Genomic DNA, 21,373 nt, shown 5'->3' on the forward strand with positions numbered 1-21,373 from the left:
CTTATATTGTGAGATGCTACAAAGATAACCAGATAAAGCAATTTCTACTGACCCGATAGTGTTTAGTATACTCTAAAATGTGAGTGAAAGGCAAGCCAATATTTCTAGAGATAATTATGAATGTAAAGGTAATACATTTTGTAACAATATGTTGACACATTCATATAATATACCTAAATAATCTGACCAGAACTTAAATCCACTCATAGGTTTGACCACTAATTTGTTATATAATATACTGTCCAGCTATGATCTGTAATAAATATATTCCTAAACATATTAAATACTTTAAAAATAATAGTCATATATCTGTTTTAAATAAATAATATTTGCTTTAAATGCTATCTCAGTCAAGAATTTTATATATATTTTTAGTTGTAACATTTGGGGTGATATGATTTGAAGTTTGTAACAGCCAAACTGTATGTGGAAACTTAAGTATTTTGTATGACACTTTTTTCTGTTGTTACATTTTGGGTGATATGTAATGGACAAACTAAAATAATGAGTCATTATACTGGTATTTTACTTTGTCTATTTACATGTTACATATATCATTATTGAAAATAGAGAATGTTCCTTTAAAATATAAATGAAAAACACACATGATCTTGTCACCTACATCTCCTTTATGAATGTAATATTTACAGTTGGAGAGAAGTTCCACGAGAGACCTTTACATTCATTGTAACTGTGCATAGAGATGTGGTGTGAAAATCATCAGCAGGCATGTTGAGCCCTTTAGACTACAAAAGCCTCTTTTGTGCTTTCCTATATGAGTAAGAGCCTACAAAGACGTGAAAAGCTTGCGCAACAACTTATCCCACTACGTGGCTCCAAGATGTGGTTAGGTGCAGCAGGCAGCCCGGGCATACCGATGGGCCAGGGCCTCCCGGCCTGGTCACGCCGATAATAAGACAAGTCATTCACGCTGCGCGACCTCTCCCGGGCAGCGCGGAGGTGGGCGGATTTGGGCCTAGGTAATGTCGATGAGGAGGTGTCTACTGTCACAAAGGAGAACAAGCCTCATTCTTGTGCTTGGTCTTTTGAGGACAAACTTACAAGTCTCTATGAATCTCTGCAGTTCACAGTACCACTGTCCAAACCCATTAATCTCCACCTGGCAATGTGCTGTAAATTCCTATAACCTGCTGCCCAAGGCTTTACCTTAATCTGTGTTTCCTAAATGCATTAGTTTAGAAACAGCAAACACCCAGCTAAAGCTCACAGAGGGGTTGGGGAAGGCAAATCAATTATTTGAAATGGTCCAAGCTAAAGGCACATCTGGAAGAGCAGGCAGCCTGATAGCCAACTTTCCCTCTGAAACACTGCATACTGACATGGTACGCACCTCGGAAACCTGGGGCCTGCAGGGGCTTGGCTCCAAGTTCTGTGTGGGGCATGTTATGCTGCTGTAGCTTCCTTTTCGCTTCCAGGACAGGGTTTTCAAACTGTGTTCTTCTATTTATGTGGCTGAAAAATAAAATTTCAAATTAGGATAACAGTGGGGCAAAGTCATTTAAGAGAATATACGTATAGCTCTACAGAGAGCAGCGATTAAGGAACATCTTATGTGATTACAGTCAAGTGCCCCACTGGACATGAGGTCAGGCCTCTGCTGCGGCTGGCCTGCACACAATTCACGTTTCTGTAAGAGTAGAGTTCTCTGTGGCTTTATCATATGTTATTGCATTTAAATTATGCATGATTCAGCCAAAAGAACTAGAATGTACACTTGCTTTCTGGTCTACTGTTTAGTTTGAGATGGCTTTGATACATTGAAATAAATGATCAACAAATGAAATTTATACCGAACGGTGTTGAAGAAAAGAGCATCATCTAAGCTTTGCAAAGGTCTCATATCCAACAAGATAAGCGTAAGGTAAATTCACTTATTACTCTTATAGCAAGCAGAGTTCACACTTTTTAGAGTCAGACAGGCCTGGATTAAAGGGCTGGGATACTGGAGGAAAGACTCCCAAGGATATTTATGGAAGCTGTAGAAAACCAGTGTAGGAAAGCTGATGCTAAGAGCAATCAAAAGTAGAGTATCCACATTCTTCAAGTGCGATATAAACACATAGATATCAGACACAGAGTGGCTTGAAGCAACTGTGGACCTGCAGAATGGAAGGCTTATAGTATATGAATTCCTTATAGTATCCTTGTCCTTGTCCGCGGAGAGGGTAGGAACCAACAACTCTGCCTAGTGGATCTTTCTCTCGGATATAAATGCCCCATGAGAAGGCTGGCATATACATTGATTTTGGTTCTTTGTACAAACAAGATAGGATTATGGTGTGAAAGCATGAAGAGGAGAGAGGGGTTAGGAGAGGAATTACCAATTACCGAATACTTAACTCTGCCTGGTACTATATATAAATTTCCTCAGTTAAGCCTCATGGCAACAGTCTTGAACTCTAATTATCCCCATTGTAAAGGCAACGAGACTGACACACAGGTCAAATGACTTACTCTAAACCACATGCCTAGTAAGTAAAAAGGCTGGGATTTGGCCATGTCTGTCTCTAAAATGCACCTCTTATCTACGTAACTCCTCTTTTCAGGGTATGATTTCACAGGGGCAAGTGTACACATAACTAACGTGCCTGCGCATGCACACACACACACACATCCCTACAATCATTTCATTATGTCTTCTAAAAGTACACATCAGAAAGGATAGGAAGTAAAAGAAATAAAATCTCAACAACAATTTCCTATTAATATAAATCAGATAATTCCTAGTGAGACAGAAAAGCAGTTGTCAGACACATAAGACAATTACAATATCTAATTATTTCCTCACGGGAGGCAGGGTGGGGTGGCTGCCTGCCACACAGGCTCTGGAGTCAATTAGTCCCGGATTTAAAATCCAGCTCTATCACTTGATGAGCTGTGTGACCTTGGGCAAATTATTAAACCTGAACCTTAGTGTCTTCATCTGTAATATGGGCATAATATTGCCTTACTCCTGGGGTGGTTGCAAGGTTTAAACGAAATAACGAACATTGGCACAGGATTTTGAGCACAGACATGCTCAATAACTAGCAGTAGCTGTTATCATCATGGCCACCACCATCATCATCTTATCATCACTATCACTGTCATCATTTTGAGTCCATAGGAAAGACTTCATTGGGGGGTTGTTAAAAGCACAAGGACGTTTCTTTAATATCACCTCTGGTGTAGACTATGGTGCTATTTAGGAAGGACATGCTTATAACAATCTTCTTTGGTAATGAAACTCACAGTATGGGGTTCAAATCTGTCTTATGTAAAATTATTTTCCATTAGAAGTAAATGCTACTGTAAAGCTCTTGCGTACCGAGGAGTCACCATGATCTGTGGTGTGTAGTGAACTATGGCACGTGATCTTCCAAGCTCTTCACCCCGTAAACTCTGACAGTGTCACTCTGTTTCAGAAGAGTCAGAGTTTGAAGTCTCTCTTCCCTTTTCTCCATTTTCACATTAACTCCCTCACTAAAATCCTATGAAATCTTCCTATTACCTAAAGAACTATTCCTGATGCTGCCCTTACCTCTCTCTGTAGCTTCACCTGTTGCTGCCTCACCACACGCACCCTTTGCTTTGGACACACTGGGAGCTCCTCTCACAGGCAACAACCTATCAAACATCTTATCTTTTCACAGGAGGGTCAGTGTGTTAATAGTGCAGTGCTTGAAGCAGGACAGCCTGGTTTGAGGTGGCATCTTGGGCAAATTCCTAAACTCTCTAAGCATCAGTATCCTCATCTGTAAAATGGGGATGTTAATATCTACTTCTTGAGGTTGCTGTGAAGATAAAAGAAATAATGTTTGCAAAGCACAAACACATAGGGAGGACTCCACGATTGTAAGGTAGAGTTATTCTTAATTCTTCAAGGTCTAGTTATTCTTTATTACTATTATTAGTTAAAGTGCTGCTACTGTTATTGTCATTATTATTACGATGCTTTTCAAGTCTGTCCCATAACTCTTCCCTAACCTCTCCTAGCAACATTCCCAGCCTGCGTTATGCTCCTCCCCTTAGCTCTCATAAAATCTTGAACAGACTTCTCTCATCACAGTTTATTTATTTTCTTATACCCTGTCTCATCATTAAGAGGATTTGAGGTACTTTTAAAGAATAATAACAACAAAAAGTAAACAAAATAAGGGTGAAGTTAGTTGAATCTAGGTGGAAGATCAATAGACAAAATTGATAACATTAGATTCTACTTGTTTACTAGAGTTATGTTGCAAATTAGTTTTGAGCTTTCAAGTTGCTAATTCAACGAGAGAGAAAAACCAGTTGCGTTCTTCAGAGTATTTAAGCTAAACCCAAGCCATTGTTCAGAAGAACTTAGTATTCCTGTTATTGAGTCTCATGAGATATTTCTTTCCAGGTCTTGGATAAAGAGGTTTCTGTGATGTCGTATACAACATCCTAAGTGATAATTTCACAATAACGAAATTCACGGGCTATAGGAACCTCATCACACTGTGTTTTAATAATTGACTTTCATGTTTATTTCCTTCTCTAGATTGTGCACAACTGTGTACAGGGGCCATGTGTTATTCATCTTTGTATACTAAGCATTTCTAAGTATACACTAAGCACTAAGTATATACTAAGTATATACTAAGCACTGTGTATACACAATGAAAGACAATAATTTTTTTGTTAAATAACTAAATGGTGAGTATGTGTTTTAAGACTTTTGTTTGCAAATATATGTTAGCAATTTTGGGAAAGCAAGAAACAGCTCTGAAGTGTACCAAAGCATACGCTTTCCACATTTCCTATCTGTTCCTTTTCTGTTTTGCTAGGTCATTATTCATCATAAGCATAACTTTATCCTTAGAAAATACATTACAAGGTCTTTCTAACGTACATTTATAGATATTATTGAGTTCCTCTAACTTGCCACCTGCAGTAATTATTTCCTTAGAAAAGTCAATGTGTGGCCACCTGCTTTACGGACACTATGTTGAAAATATTTCATTCACTATCAAAGTGAGTGTCTAGAGTTCCCAGAGAATGAAAATACCAATGAACTAGTCTGGTGTGCCTTGCACCCTACAAATAGTGGAAGCTGGGTGAGGCTTTAGTATCTTGAGCTAGTTGCTACAGAACATTTATATTGTTACAAATGAAGTCATTCATTTAAAACTTAAAATGCTCCCAAGCTTTAAAAGACCCATCACAAAGAAATATGATTGTAGCTGAATAGGAAAGTCTTATTTTCCTTGTGCTTCCAAAATGAATAGTTTCAAGTCCTTTGAGCAAGGATTGAGGGGGGCCGTGGTTTACAATGTGTAGGAAGGATGTGAATGAAAGTGCCATCATCATCTTCCTCATTGTTTAGGTTCTGTGAGATAATTACTAGCTATTTCATCCAGCTTCCATACAGAATAGGAACCTGGGAAGCTACCAAGAGTTCTTACTGTTTAATTATATCTAGCCTATTGTCATATTTTACTAAGAGAATCTTTAGGTGTTAAGAGCTAAGGGGGTAAACACATATTCTGAAGTGGGTATAGCCTAACAATCCCATTTTCCCTTTACAAAAAAGGAAAGACTACTGATATGACATGCTTCCATGTTGGAATGGCAAAGGGATTAGGATATTCAAGGATGAGATTCCATCGCCTTCTCTCTTTGTGCTTATAGTCACTCATTTGCACCTTAACTTTCTCCTTTCACTATAGAATGGAAACTTCAAATAAGTTCTTATGTGGCACTGCTTTGTAGTTCTGGGTGAACCCGAGGAGCTTAAAAAAACAAACAGATAAAAACAGAGAAGACTCAAGCCTACACTAAATCAATTGAGCCACATTCTCAGAATTGAGTATACGCATTGGCATTTTTTTTTTTTTAATTCTTTTATTTTTTTTTTGTGAGGAAGATCAGCCCTGAGCTCACATCCAGCCCTGAGCTAATGTCCATGCCAATCCTCCTCTTTTTGCTGAGAAAGACTGGCTCTGCCAATCCTCCTCCTGTTTTTCCCCAAAGCCCCAGTAGATGGTTGTACATTATCATTGCACATCCTTCTAGTTGCTGTATGTGGGATGCGGCTTCAGCATGGCTGGAAAAGCGGTGCGTCGGTGCGCGCCTGGGATCCGAACCCGGGCCGCCAGTAGCAGAGCACGCGCACTTAACCGCTAAGCCATGGGGCCGGCCCATTGGCATCTTTTAAAAAGCCTCCCAGGTAACTCTATTGTGCAGCTGGGGTTGCAATCCCCTGAGTTTGAAGCTGAAAAAGTAGTTGAATAAGGAGTTTCTTGCCTGATAAGATTTACGTGGAAATCTCTTTCTGTATGTGGCCTTGAGGAGTACTAGGAAATGCTGTTTTGCTCCAGAAGAGAGGACTTCTGCCATTGGAAGTTTCAGACATGCACAGAGGGAAGGAAATATTTGCAGCTGATTGGATGGCAGTCCCAGGTCCACATCCTGTTTGACTGCCACCTCCTTCACTGTGGGGAGAGAATGGAAGAAATAGGAGGAAAATCGTACCTCCTGAGCCCATCAGTCCTCACAGGACAGGTCTACCGGGGGTCATCAAGGCCATCATCTAAGCCTCACCACCAGTGCTCCCTCCATATTTCAGCCTTCTCACGCCCCATCTTGCTTCTCTTGGGTTTTTGGAGAGGGGGACTTTTAGTGCATTGTCACGAATGCCACCTTTTGCACCCACTGGCCACTACCCCACCATCTTGAATTCAGTTGATAGTTTAGAAATGGATCTTTGAGTTGAAGCGAGAATAGAGCAGCTTTCAAGTGGAGATTGTACTACAAATAAAATATTTCCAAGGTGGCAAAGGGGGCTACACTAATTACTCCAAGGCATGAGGTGGTCTGTTCTCAATAAATATTTGTTGAACAAGTGCATGGATGGAGGCAGGCATGCATGAAAGGTGAGAGATCTCACTGTTTTCCAGTTTAATTCTCTGATAAAACATATGTTGTAACAGTCAGAACTTCATATGAAGCTTAGGGCCAGCTTATGTGATAGAATCAATCTACATTTGGGTAAAGACCCATGAAATCCTTCAAAATGGAGAATCTTTCAAGACATTCTTATAATAGGTGAAAAAGTCATCCCACTTTGGTGATGAAAGATGTGGATCTGAGGAGCTGATAAGTAGCAGCTGCTATCTTGCATTATAATAGAAATGTGCTTATGTGGAAAAGTACTCTGTTAGGGACAAAATACGGGAGTGCCAGGGAGGCGGCCACTCAGCATTGGATGTGGGAAGATTGGCTTGGGGTTTGAGGGTACGTCATCCCTTCTATGCAAACTTGCTGCTTTTGGGGCTTCTCAAAATCTATTTTGTTGGAGCACTTATTTCTTTATTTTTTAAACAGATTAATTCCTGAATGGAATCAGAGAGTGAATTTCCTGGTTGCTTAGAATTCCCTAGGTTTTCTTTGACCCCAGTTCTGACTCCCACACTTCTAGGTGGTCAGGAAAGTCTGCATATTACCCTCTCACATCTGAACCCCCGGAATGCAGCTGCACTGGCAGCCAAACATCCATTACACCCTCCCTGTCTGTATTTTATTCATTTTAATACAAGCCTTGAGAAGACTCCATGAAGTCTTCCCTACCATCAAGTTTGGATAGATGGAATAAAAACTACTTCATGCTTTGGAAACTAAGAGAGGATAACAACCTTATGGGGAGTTTCTGGGGCCGGTCTTCTTCAAAGAGGGTAGGACAGTGGATTAAGAGCTTGGTCACTGCAGTCACGTTGCTGGAATTCACATCCAAGCCCTGTCACATCCTAGGTGTGTGAACTTGGGCACATCATTTTCCCTCTCTGCACCTCAGAATTTTTCATCTGTAAAGTCAGGATAAAAATAATACCCGCCTCATAGACTTGTTGCACATATTAAATGAATTAAAATAAGTAAATCACTTAGGAGCAGTGGCTGGATATAGGTACTCAATAAATGCTAGCTATCATGATTCATCAAATATTTGTTTCCCAAATGCTCTTTGCTAGTCACCACGGTAGGAGGTGCAGGAGGGGCAAGACCAATCAGACACATCGTCTAGTAGGGGAGACAAAACAGGAACAAAAAAATTATAATATAAAATAGGGTTTACATAATACAATGCATGCCTTACAGTGCTTTCAAAAGCTGAATTTTAAAAGTTCTAGTTCAAAGACTAATGTTTTAAATACACTTTATTTTAAAATATGAGCTTTGGATAAATGGAGAAATTGAATCTATTTTACTTGGAGCAGTTTTTTTTTAAGCAGAATAATTGAATCCCACCTCTTGAAAGATTTCTTCCTAATTCTAACACTTAAGTGCTAATTTTCTTTCGATAAATGTCCATCCGTTATTCCTGACTATACCTGAGGGGAAAGTGAGTTTGCTTTGCAAATGTGGGTGGGAAGATTGAGTCTTTCACGTGTTACTTTCCTGCTCTTCCTGGACATAAGAGTGTCTGATCTGGAGATATAGTGTCCAGGTGGGAGATGGAATCATGGCTGACTGAGAAGAGTATCCATAAGCTGGCACTGAAACTCTCACAGCTAAGGAATCTGTCCTCCCAGCCCCATGAGGCTGAGCTTCCCAAAATGTGGGGATATTTTCAGACAAACAAACTCTGTCTCCTCCCCCAGTAGTAGCGCTAAGTTACTTAATTAAGACATTGACCTGTAATGTGTATGTTATGTGTATCTTATATGTATAGGGGGATTCAGCACTTAGCCACTACTATTTACCAATTACATGGAAAACTTGATATTTTACTCCTAGCAGAAATGGCAACATGCACTGTCAATCATGTCATGAAGCCCCCAGGACCTATAGGATACATAGACTCATTTTCAAAAATTTCAGAACCAGCATGCATTTGAAAATGTTGTTTTCTATCCATCCCTTCCCATTCCCATAAAACGTCTCTCTTACACGTTATTGCTGAGTGCAGAAGGAGTTTATTGTTGCCAAAGGTATTTCTAATCTTTTGCTTCTAGATTGAGAAAAACTAGTGGGTTAAAACTTAGAGGTAGGGTAGAACTTATCAAGAGGGAAACTAAAAGACTACACTATTTCAAGACTTTTCTGTGTTAAGAGATAAGACTAACAAATCCTCTTCCACTGGTGTCTGCCAACTCTGACTGAATGGCTTAAATATAAATTCTTTAATTCATCAGTGCACTAGGCACTGGGGACACAAAGATAAATATGACACAACACTTCACCAAGGGGGCCTTTACTCCAATGGAGGAGACAAACAAGTGCGGCGACCAATCACCTCAGTTTGCTTGGGACTAAGGGGTTTCCTGGAAAATGAGACGTTCAGTTTTACAACCTGGATAGTTCTGGGTAAATTGGGATGAGCTGGTCACTCTACAAGTGGCCAGAAAAATATAACACTGAGTAAAAAGTGCTGAAATTTGTGTGTGCAAAGTGAGTACTCAAAGGAAGAAAAGACAACTTAATCTGACGGTTCGGGGAAAGCCTCACAAAGGAAGTGACACTTGAGCAGATTCTGGAAGGATGGATGTATTTTGCCAGATGGAGAAGGGTACATTTTAGGGAGACAGTGGTGGATACACAGGTGTTCAGGAATATTCAATTCTGCTTGGCCAGAGTATGGGGCTAGGGAATAGACACATGCATATGATTGCTTGTGGGTGGTGGTGTGTGAGCAGGGGGCGTGCGGGAGAGGATGAAAGCTGTAGGATTGGAAGCACAGCTCCAAGTCATGTTATGAGGTTTGGTTTTATTTGAAAGTCTCCCTATTTCCATTATGACTTTAGTCTAATGAGTGGCTATAGCTTTGAAAGTCTCTATCCTGCAGGATGTGCCTTATTCCTGAACTTGGGGGGATTATAAGATGAGCTTCACCATATCAACCACATGGGAAAATTGTGGTGTCCTCTAGAATTCTCAATCATTTCAGCATCTTAACTGGCTACCTCCAATGTACTAGGTATTGTTCTTACCTGGGGCTATGAGGATGAATAAGAGATGCTTCATGACTATGAAGAATGACGTCATCCAGGGAACTAGACATTACAGTGTGTTGGGAGGGGTGAGAATAGTCTGACCTGTAATATACTGTATGTTGAACTGGATTACTATTTCTTAATAAATCATTTATGAGTTGTTAAAATGTGAAGTCACAATATAGCCCAAGTCCACTTAACTCCAAAAGATATGATTAAGTATTATATACTTCTGCATACTTATCACTCATATATAATAGACATACACAGCCATGAATACAGGAATACTTTGGGGCCTGAATCCAAGGATGGTCAGAGAATTACTAAAGATACTCAGAATAGCGAGGAATCATGAAGGCTACATCACTGATGTCTGGGATTGTCCAGAAGGGACGAGTCAGGGAAAGAATGCTAATGAGGGGAGATGGACCAGACTGAGGGCAAGACCATGGCCAATTCTGAAAGTCAACAGGACATGAAGATAATTCCAATTCCATATAATATCCCAACTCCACAGGTTTCCAAGTCGAATAATCAGAGTGAGAAAAAGATCAAGTATTATTCTTGACTACTGGGTCTTTATTACTGCCTAGACCAGGCGGAAATCAAATACACAGTTATTCCTTTTATATGCTACAAAGTAATGCAGAAGGAATTAGAAAACAAAACAAAATTTAAAAGCAGTTTTGATGAGTCTTAAGGAAAAAAGGATCTATTGCCTGGATGCCTAAAATTTGCACAGAACTTTTAAAAATCTTGCCACTAACAAGTGGCTGTGGGACCTGAATGTGGGCAGGAGGCTCTCATTCTGAGAAGATAAGGACCCTGGGAAGAAATGCAGGGAAGAAAAAAAAGTAGTGGGAATAGAGGATAAAGGTTCAGCAGAACCAAGAGCAAGGAAAGGTGGCAATAAGTTGCTTCACTGTTGTTTTTAATAGATTACGTTTTGAGGGACAAGTATTGTTGCAGGGTTTTATATAATTAACACACTCTGTCTAAAATAATGCCATTATTGCAAGAGCAAAGCTTCATACAGATGAGATGATCATTTCATGTAGCTGTAATGGGGGATGCATTTTCACGTAACTTGTTTCCTCTTTTCCATGATGCACAGGCAAGGTTGGTGAATTTAGGCCCTCATATTGGCTGAGTTTATATTTTTCATTCTGAAGCTCTACATATAGAAGAGGAAAGGTGTAATGTTGGATATTTCAGAAGAACATTCCATTTTGCACACTTTAAAGTTACTTAGTTCCAGTTCAGATTTAAATTCTGTTTAACGATGCCACAATTTATGGAAAGAAACAGTTGTTTGAAGAACAAATGTCAGCCTTGTAAATAAAGGAAAGGATAAAGGGATAATGGCAGATGGTAGAGGTGGATGGGAACTGATATTCCTCAAGCAAATACCACGTGAGAAACTCAGCTAAACAAATTCCATGCTTTTAATTCATCTGCTCCTCAGAGAGGGTAAACGATTTTCTACAGATCTCACAGTAAGGGACAGATGCACGAATCAACCCTGCTCTGTGTAGTGCCAGATACAACACTGATTTGTGTGGTTCTGGCACAAATATACACTTACATTTCCAGTGAAATTACTTATGTATTATGCAGACACGGGCTATGTTTGGTAATTTGCAATATAGTTAGACCAGGTGATTTGCCATTTCTTTTCATCAGTTTTCATTGTGAAACTGGAAACTCACAACATTGTAAATTACTTGCTTCAGCTTCCCCTAGGGCTTATCCTAACTCTAATTTTCCTGAACTCTGCCCTTACCAACTCTGGAAGACGAATGTGGGCCATGTCTCTGGCAATTATGATAATGATGATAAGATGATTATGCACTAATACTTACGAGTAAGGTTAAAGTTGTATGTGAGTGAGAATGAGGGTAGTCAATAATAACACAACTATGCATGTCTTGTCTCAAACTTTTCAAAGGACATGTTAGGTCCTGCTGAGGTCCAGTGATATAGTAAAAAGTGAAAACATGGTACTTACTCAGCAAGAAACTCCTTATATGGTAACACCGTGGAACCTTGAGTGCTGATGAGGACTCACCCTCTGATGCTCACATAAGTGGTGGCTTAGGTGTGGTAAGTGGTGGCTTAGGCCATGAGGAACAACAGAGGTGAGGGGCGCCACCTGCACTCTCTGGCATCCTCAGTCTCATGTGTACCTCCTGGGTGTCACCAAAGCGAAAGCCACTTACGATGAGTCTGAGTTGTCATTCTCTCCTATTTTTGAGACCAAACCAGCAATTGAGGTTTAAGCCACATTTGAAGATTAAGTCCACCACTTGCTGCTACCTCTGTGAAATGCTCCTAATATATCCAAATGGCAACTGCCCCCTCTGTCAGTATCCTACTCACTTCAGAGGGCTGTTTGGAGGAGCACACAGATAAAATACATGAAAGTGTTTAAAGATGAAGCACTGTATAAGTTTAAGCAGATTTTAACATTAGTGTTATATTTAGAGGCTGGGAGCAAGCGTAACTGAAACACGGACAGCAAAAAGTCTCTTAACGCCTGTCCTGAGCTACAACTCTATTTCTTCCATCTACTAGCTTGATAGTCTGGCTTCTTTAAGTGCAAATTCTCGGGGGCGGTGGAGTCAAGATGGCGGCGTAGGCAGACTCTGAACTCACCTCCTCCCGTGGACACAGCCAATTTACAACTACTCGTGGAAAAATTACCCCTGAGACAGAACTGAAAACTGGATAAGAGGAACTCCTGCAACAACGGACAATCCTAACTGGGGTAGAAGAGGCAGAGACTCCCTTCCGGAGAGGAAAAACGCCGCCGTCACAAGCCGCCAGCTTCACGGCCGCCGGGAGCAGCGCACAGGTACGCACCCTCCCTGGAGGCGCGGGGTCGTGAGCCGGGGAGCGCCCCCGCTGTGGGCATTTTGTGGACCCAGCACAATCGACACCAGCGGCATAATATCTGACTGCCTGCTACTAAAACATTGGGGAGGACCCCCAGAAAACCCGGTTCACAAAGAAACTAAAACCGGCTCTTAAAGGGCCCACGCACAAACTGACCCGTTCCAGAAAGCATCCTAAAATCACCAGAAAGAAAGGTGCACAGTGCTTTGGTGACAAGAGACTCACCTAATAGGCCCTGAGTGCATCTCGGTGAGGGGTGAGACCTCTCCAGGGACTGGGACATGGGCGGCGGCCATTGTTGTGGCCTGGTGTGAGCGTGCTGACACAGACGCCATTGGAGTTCTCCCTGAGGCCTGCTAGCCCAGGGTCTGCTCCACCCGCTAGAGCACCGATTTAATCCAGCTCAGCCAGGGCCGGCAGCCCACCCTAGAGACTGGCCCCACCCAACAACAAGCCCTCAGGCAACTTGTGGGCCTGCATAGATTGGTGACTGGATTCTCTGCAGCCTGGCAACTGAGCCGACTTTAGTGGGGCAGGGTGTGCACAAGGAGTAGGTGGAGAGTGTGGGGCGGTGGCGGAGAGTGTGGGGCTCCTGCCGTGGAGAGACTGGGTCCGCTTGGGGAGGTCGGGGCGCTCACACGGGGGAAGGACTGTGTTGACTGTGTGTGTGGACCTATGGGCGGCAGGTCTTGTCAGCTGCAGGGCTTGTCAGCTGCAGAAGACTTGTGTTTCTCAAAGACCCACATAGGAGGTTTTCCCCACCTTCCAAAGCCTGAAACAATTGGGTGCTCCTGTGCCTGAGGCCAGCCCCACCCAGCTGCAATCCTCAGAGAGCTGACAAGAGACCTAATAGGCTAGAGGCTTACAGCAATTGTAAGGCCCTGAGCCTAACAACCTGCCACGCTGGGGGCCTACTCACTTAAAAGAAATACTGCAACACAAATGTGGTATTAGAACTTACAGCCAACTGTGCTGGGGCTCCCCACACCTGATAAAGAGACTGAAGGGACAACAACACAACAACTACAAGCAGCTGAGCATTACAACAGCTGGCCAGGAGCATAACTCAGCCTCCCTGGGTGTCTATAGGGAGAGCTAACAGGCCACAATAGAAGGACACACGTAGCCCACATAGGGGCCACCCCTGGAACATTGAGAACTGAGGGAAGCACACTGGAAGCCTCCTAAGGCATCACTAACATAAGGTCACCTATCCAAGAGCAGGAGACGTAGCTGACCTACCTAATACATAGACACAAGCACAGGGAAAGAGGCAAAATGAGGAGGCAAAAGAATACGTTCCAAGTAAGGGAACAGGACAAAACCCCAGAAAAGGAACTAAGTGAAACAGAAATGAGCAACCTACCCGACAGAGAGTTCAAACTAAGAGTGTTAAGGATGCTCACTGATCTGGGGAGAAGAATAGATGAACTCAGTGAGAATGTCAACAAAGAAATGGAAGATATAAAAAAGAACCAATCAGAAATGAAGAATACAATATTGGAAAGGAAAAATTCATTAGAGGGACTCAAAAGCAGAGTAGAGGATACAGAAGAACGGATCTGTGAGCTGGAAGAAAGACTAGAAGAAATTACTCAAGGTGAACAGGTAAAAGAGAAAAGGATTAAAAAGAGTGAGGACAGTCTAAGGGACCTCTGGGACAACATCAAGCGCACTAACATCCGTGTTATAGGTGTCCCGGAAGGAGAAGAGCGAGACAAGGGGGCAGAGAATCTATTTCAAGAAATAATAGATGAAAACTTCCCTAACCTAAGGAAGGAAACAGACATCCAGGTACAGGAAGCACAGAGAGCCCCAAACAAGATAAACACAAAGAGGTCCACACCAAGACACATCATAATCAAAATGTCCAGAATTAAAGATAAAGAGAGAATCCTAAAAGCCGCAAGAGAATGTCAAGTTACATACAAAGGAAACCTCATAAGGCTATCAGCTGACTTCTCAGCAGAAACCTTACAGGCTAGAAGAGAATGGCACGATATATTTAAAGTGCTAAAAGGAAAAAACTTACAGCCAAGAATACTCTACCCAGCAAGGTTATCATTCAAAATGGAAGGAGAGATCAAAATTTTCCAAGATAAGCAAAAATTAGAGTTTGTCACCAAGAAACCAGTGCTACAAGAAATGTTAAAGGGACTGATTTAAGGGGAAAAGAGAAGACCACAAATAGGAAAAATTATCTATTTCCATGATTAGAACGTAATGGATACAAATGCACAAAAAAGAGGTTAGATATGATATTAAAAACATAAAAGGAGGGAGGAGGGGAGTTAAAGAGTACAGCTTTCAGACAGAGGTCAAACTAAAGTGACCATCAATTCTGTATAGAAGAAGTAAGGAACAGAGAAGGAATACTAAAACACTGAGAAAAAAAAAAAAAGTTAAAAAATGGCAGTAAGTACATATCAATAGCTACTTTAAACGTCAGTGGACTAAATCTTCCCATTAAAAGGCATAGGGTGGCTGACTGGATAAAAAAACAAGACCCATATATATGCTGCATACAAGAGACACACTTCAGACCTAAAGACACTCACAAACTGAAAGTTAAGGGATGGAAAAAGATACTCCATGCAAATGGCAATGAAAAGAAAGCTGGGGTAGCAGTACTCGTATCAGACAAAGTAGACTTTAAAACAAAAACTGTAAAAAGAGACAAAGAAGGGCATTACATAATGATCAAGGGAACAATCCAACAAGAGGATGTAACACTTGTAAATATCTACGCACCCAATGTAGGTGCACCTAAATATATAAAGCAATTATTAACACATAAAAATGGAAATAGACAGTAACACAATAATAGTAGGGGACATTAACACTCCACTTACACCAACGGATAGATCATCCAAACAGAAGATCAATAAGGAAACATTGGCCTTAAACAACACACTAGAACAGACGGACCTAGTAGATATATACAGAGCATTCCATCCAAAAACCGAAGAATACACGTTCTTTTCAAATACACATGGAACATTCTCCTGGATTGATCACATATTAGGCCACAAAACAAGTCTCCATAAATTTAAGAAGATTGAAATAATACCAAGCATCTTTTCTGACCGCAACGGTATGAAACTAGAAATTAACTATAGGAAGAAAATCAGAAAAGCCACAAATACGTGGAGATTAAACAAAATGCTACTGAACAACAACTGGGTTAATGAAGAAATCAAAGAAGAAATCAAAAAATACCTGGAGACAAATGAAAATGAAAATACGACATGCCAGAATTTATGGGATACAGCAAAAGCGGTTCTAAGCAGGAAGTTTACAGCGATACAGGCCTATCTCAACAAACAAGAAAAATCTCAAATAAACAATCTACAATGCACCTAAAGGAACTGGAAAAAGAAGAACAAACAAAGCCCAAAATCAGTAGAAGAAGGGAAATAATAAAAATCAGAGCAGAAATAAATGAAATAGACACCAAAAAAACAATAGAAAAAATTAATAAAACCAAGAGCTGGTTCTTTGAAAAGATCAACAAAATTGACAAACCTTTAGCTAGATTCACCAAGAAAAAAAGAGAGAAGGCACAAATAAGTAAAATCAGAAATGAAAGAGGAGAGGTTACAACAGACATCTCAGAAATACAAAAGATTATAAGAGAATACTATGAAAAGCTATATGCCAACCAATTTGACAATCTGGAAGAAATGGATAAATTCTTAGAATCATACAAACTTCCAAAACCGGATCAAGAAGAAGTAGAGAATTTGAATAGACCAATAACCAGTAAGGAGATCGAAACAGGAATCACAAACCTCCCCAAAAATAAAAGTCCAGGACCAGACGGCTTCCCTGGTGAATTCTACCAAACGTTCAAAGAAGACTTAATACCCATTCTTCTCAAACTCTTCCAAAAAATTGAGGAGGGGGGGAAGCTCCCTAACTCATTCTACGAAGCTGACATTACCCCGATACCAAAACCAGACAAGGACAACACAAAAAAAAGAAAATTACAGGCCAATATCACTGATGAACATCGATGCAAAAATCCTCAACAAAATACTAGCAAATCGCATACAACAATACGTTAAAAAGATTATACACCATGATCAAGTGGGATTTATTCCAGGTACACCGGGATGGTTTAACATTCGCAAATCAATCGACGTAATACACCACATTAATAAAATGAAGAACAAAAATCACATGAGAATCTCAATAGATGCAGAGAAAGCATTTGACAAGATACAGCATCCATTTATGATAAAAACTCTGAATAAAATGGGGATAGAAGGAAAGTACCTCAACATAATAAAGACCATATATGAGAAACCCACAGCTAATATCATCCTCAATGGTGAAAAACTGAAAGCTATCCCTCTAAGAAGAGGAACCAGACAAGGATGCCCACTGTCACCACTCTTATTTAACATAGTATTAGAAGTCCTAGCCAGAGCAATCAGGCAAGAGAAAGAAATAAAAGGGATCCAAATTGGAAAGGAAGAAGTGAAACTGTCACTATTTGAAGATGACATGATTTTATATATAGAAAACCCTAAAGAATCCACCAGAAAACTTGTAGAAGTAATAAACGAATATGGTAAAGTTGCAGGATACAAAATCAACATACAAAAATCAGTTGCATTTCTGTACACTAACAACGAAGTAGCAGAAAGAGAAATTAAGAATACCATCCCATTTACAATTGCAACAAAAAGAATAAAATACCTAGGAATAAACTTAACCAAAGAGGTGAAAGATCTGTACACCGAAAACTATAAAACATTTCTGAAAGAAATTGAAGAAGACACAAAGAACTGGAAAGATATTCCGTGCTCTTGGATTGGAAGAATTAACATAGTTAAGATGTCCATACTTCCTAAAGCCATCTATAGATTCAATGCAATCCCTATCAAAGTTCCAACAACATTTTTCACAGAAATAGAACAAAGAATCCTAAAATTTATATGGAACAACAAAAGACCCTGAATGGGCAAAGGAATCCTGAGAAAAAAGAACAAAGCTGGAGGTATCACACTCCCTGATTTCAAAATATACTACAAAGCTATAGTAACCAAAACAGCATGGTACTGGCACAAAAACAGACACACAGATCAATGGAATAGAATCGAAAGCCCAGAAATAAACCCACACGTCTATGGACAGTTAATCTTTGACAAAAGAGCCAAGAACATACAATGGGGAAAAGAAAGTCTCTTCAACAAATGGTGTTGGGAAAACTGGATAGCCACATGCAAAAAAATGAAAGTAGACCCTTACCTTACACCATACACAAAAATTAACTCCAAATGGATTAAAGACTTGAATGTAAGACCTGAAACTATGAAACTTCTAGAAGAAAACATAGGCAGTACGCTCTTCAACATCGGTCTTAGCAACATCTTTTCAAACACCACATCTGACCGGGCAAGAGAAACAATAGATAAAATAAACAAATGGGACTACATCAAACTAAAAAGCTTCTGCACAGCAAAGGAAACCATCAACAAAACGAAAAGACAACCTAACAATTGGGAGAAGATATTTGCAAACCATACATCTGATAAGGGCTTAATCTCCAAAATATACAAAGAACTCATGCATCTCAACAACAAAAAAACTACCAACCCAATTAAAAAATGGGCAAAAGACCTGAACAGACATTTCTCCAAAGAAGATATACAGATGGCCAACAGACACATGAAAAGATGTTCAAAATCACTATCAGGGAAATGCAAATCAAAACTACAATGAGATATCACCTCACGCCCGTCAGAATCATATAATTAACAAGACAGGAAACAACGTGTTGGAGAGGATGTGGAGAGAAGGGAACTCTCATACACTGCTAGTGGGAATGCAAACTGGTGCAGCCACTATGGAAAACAGTATGGAGATTCCTCAAAAAATCAAGGATAGAACTACCATATGATCCAGCTATTCCACTGTTGGGTATTTATCCAAAGAACTTGAAAACACCAATTTGTAAAGGTACATGCACCCCTGTGTTCATTGCAGCGTTATTCACAATAGCCAAGACTTGGAAGCAACCTAAGTGCCCATCAAGGGACGAATGGATAAAGAAGCTGTGGTATATATACACAATGGAATACTACTCAGCCATAAGAAACGATGAAATCCAGCCATTTGTGACAACATGGATGGACATTGAGGGTATTATGCAAAGTGAAATAAGTCAGAGGGAGAAGGTCAAATACCGTATGATTTCCTTCATTAAGTAGTAGATAATAACAACAATAAACAAACACATAGGGACAGAGATTGGATTGGTGGTTAGCAGAGGGGAAGGGGGGAGGGAGGAGGGTGAAAGAGATAATTCGGTACATGTGTGTGTGATGGGTTGTAATTAGTATTTTGGTGGTGAACATGATGTAATCTATGCAGAAATAGAAGTATAATGATGTACACCTGAAATTTTTACAATGTTATAAACCAATGTTACTGCAATAAACAAAAAATTAAAAAAAAAAAAGACAAAAAAAAGCGCAAATTCTCTGTCTGTAAAACAGGAATAGAAGTATCTAACATAAAGCGTTGTGGTGTTGATTAAATGAGTACGTAAAATGCCCAATACATACCAAGCGCTTAATAGACGGTACCTATTAATACCGTTTTTCTGGGTTGGACAAATAGTTACTAAGTATTTACATATTAAGTCAATGCCTCAAACTAAATTACTAAGTAATATTATAGAAAAAAGAAAGATAATCTTTCCTATCATTTCATCTATCTGAAAATATATTCACATTTTTTGATGCCAAGTTAAAACTGGAGAAAGTGAAGAATAGAATGAGGGGACTTTGTCAACCTCCATATAGGAGTGTTGTGCTTAATGGGAATTTGAACTAAGATATTTGCATTATGACAAACTCAACAAATGGTGCTTAATAAGCTTTCAGAAACCACACATTTAATGGTGAGTTTCTTCTAGACTAAATTAACGCAAAACTAATTTTGTTAGTTTATCACAGCAAATAGTCTTTCTTTTGCCTGTAGTGGGTCCAGTTAACCTTCTTGTCTACAGAATATTTTTTTCTTGACAATTTTAAAGTTCATCTTACTTAGCTAGACTGAACTTAAACGTGAAATTTAACAATAAAAAGTTTTGTGATCCATCCATTTTTATTATACAATTAGCTGTCTATTATAATATAATTTCATCTGGTTAAATATGAAGTCTTCTATTAAACACTAGTAGATATACAGATGGCCAACAGGCACATGAAAAGATGTTCAACATTATTAACTATCAGGGAAATGAAAATCAAAACTACAGTGAGATATCACCTCACGCGCGTCAGAAACGTATAATTAACAAGACAGGAAACAACATGTGTTGGAGAGGATGTGGAGAGAAGGGAACTCTCATACACTGCTGGTGCAGCCACTATGGAAAACAGTATGGAGGTTCCTCAAAAAGTAAGGATAGAACTACCATATGATCCAACTATTCCACTGCTGGGTATTTGTCCAAAGAACATGAAAACACCAATGCATAAAGACACATGCACCCCTGTGTTCATTACAGCATTATTCACAATAGCCAAGACTTGGAAGCAACTTAAGTGCCCATCAAGGGATGAATGGATGAAGATGTGGTATATATACACAATGGAATACTATTCAGCCATAACAAACGATGAAATTCAGCCATTTGCGACAACATGGATGGACATTGAGGGTATAATGCAAAGTGAAATAAGTCAGAGGGAGAAGGTCAAATACCCTATGATCTCACTCACAAGTAGAAGATTAAAATAACAACAAACAAACACATAGAGACAGAGATTGGATTGGTGGTTACCAGAGGGGAATGGAGGGGAGGGAGAAGGGCGAAGGGGATGATTAGGCACATGTGTGTGGTGATGGATTGTAATTAGTATTTGAGTGGTGAACATGATGTAATCTATGCAGAAACAGAAGTATAATGATGTACACCTGAAATTTATACGATGTTATAAACCGATGTTACTGCAATAAAAAACACTAGTAATAAATAATACTTAACAATGTCACTTTGTATTATAAAAAAAGGGAAAACAATATTCCCTTCAAATGCATTCAGTTTTGATAGTGGTGAAAAATATAATTTTTACTCTGACTTTTTGCTTATAAGCTTATCTTTATCTTTCTGCCCTTTTAATGATAATCTTAACATCAGTCACACGTCTGCAGATTTCAAGTACATTTCTGTTTTTTTCCATAGCTTTACAAGGAGATTCTATTATGATAATCCATCCTTTTTGGAAGCTTTCTTTCCATAACATTCATATGATGGGATTATTAAAATCATTAAAATAAAAGAGTGGCAATATATGTTATCGTTTAGCCAAATAACAAGTAGAAATTGAAAGAAAATGCTTTCAAATTTTAAGTATTCTTTGATCAGCATCATAATGAGAAAATAACAAGGCTTAATACAGTAAAATGGCCAAATTTATCCTTGTTAACACAAGGTGCAGTGGATATTCCTTGAACTAGAAGAGACCTCGGCAATCACCTAATCTCAACCACTCATTTAACAGATA

The 21,373-nt window shown here is 39.6% G+C and overlaps 1 protein-coding gene across 1 annotated transcript in view; it reads right to left on the bottom strand.

Moving 5' to 3' along the window:
* MAGI2 (membrane associated guanylate kinase, WW and PDZ domain containing 2) overlaps positions 1-21,373 on the bottom strand; it is a 989,343-nt gene that overhangs the window by 272,726 nt on the left and 695,244 nt on the right. The window contains exon 8 of the mRNA XM_058524198.1: positions 1,352-1,473. Coding sequence (XP_058380181.1) covers positions 1,352-1,473 — 122 coding nt within the window. The remainder of the gene's footprint in view (positions 1-1,351; positions 1,474-21,373) is intronic.

This window comes from Diceros bicornis, chromosome 3 (genome assembly GCF_020826845.1).
Source record: "Diceros bicornis minor isolate mBicDic1 chromosome 3, mDicBic1.mat.cur, whole genome shotgun sequence".
Taxonomy (NCBI): domain Eukaryota; kingdom Metazoa; phylum Chordata; class Mammalia; order Perissodactyla; family Rhinocerotidae; genus Diceros; species Diceros bicornis.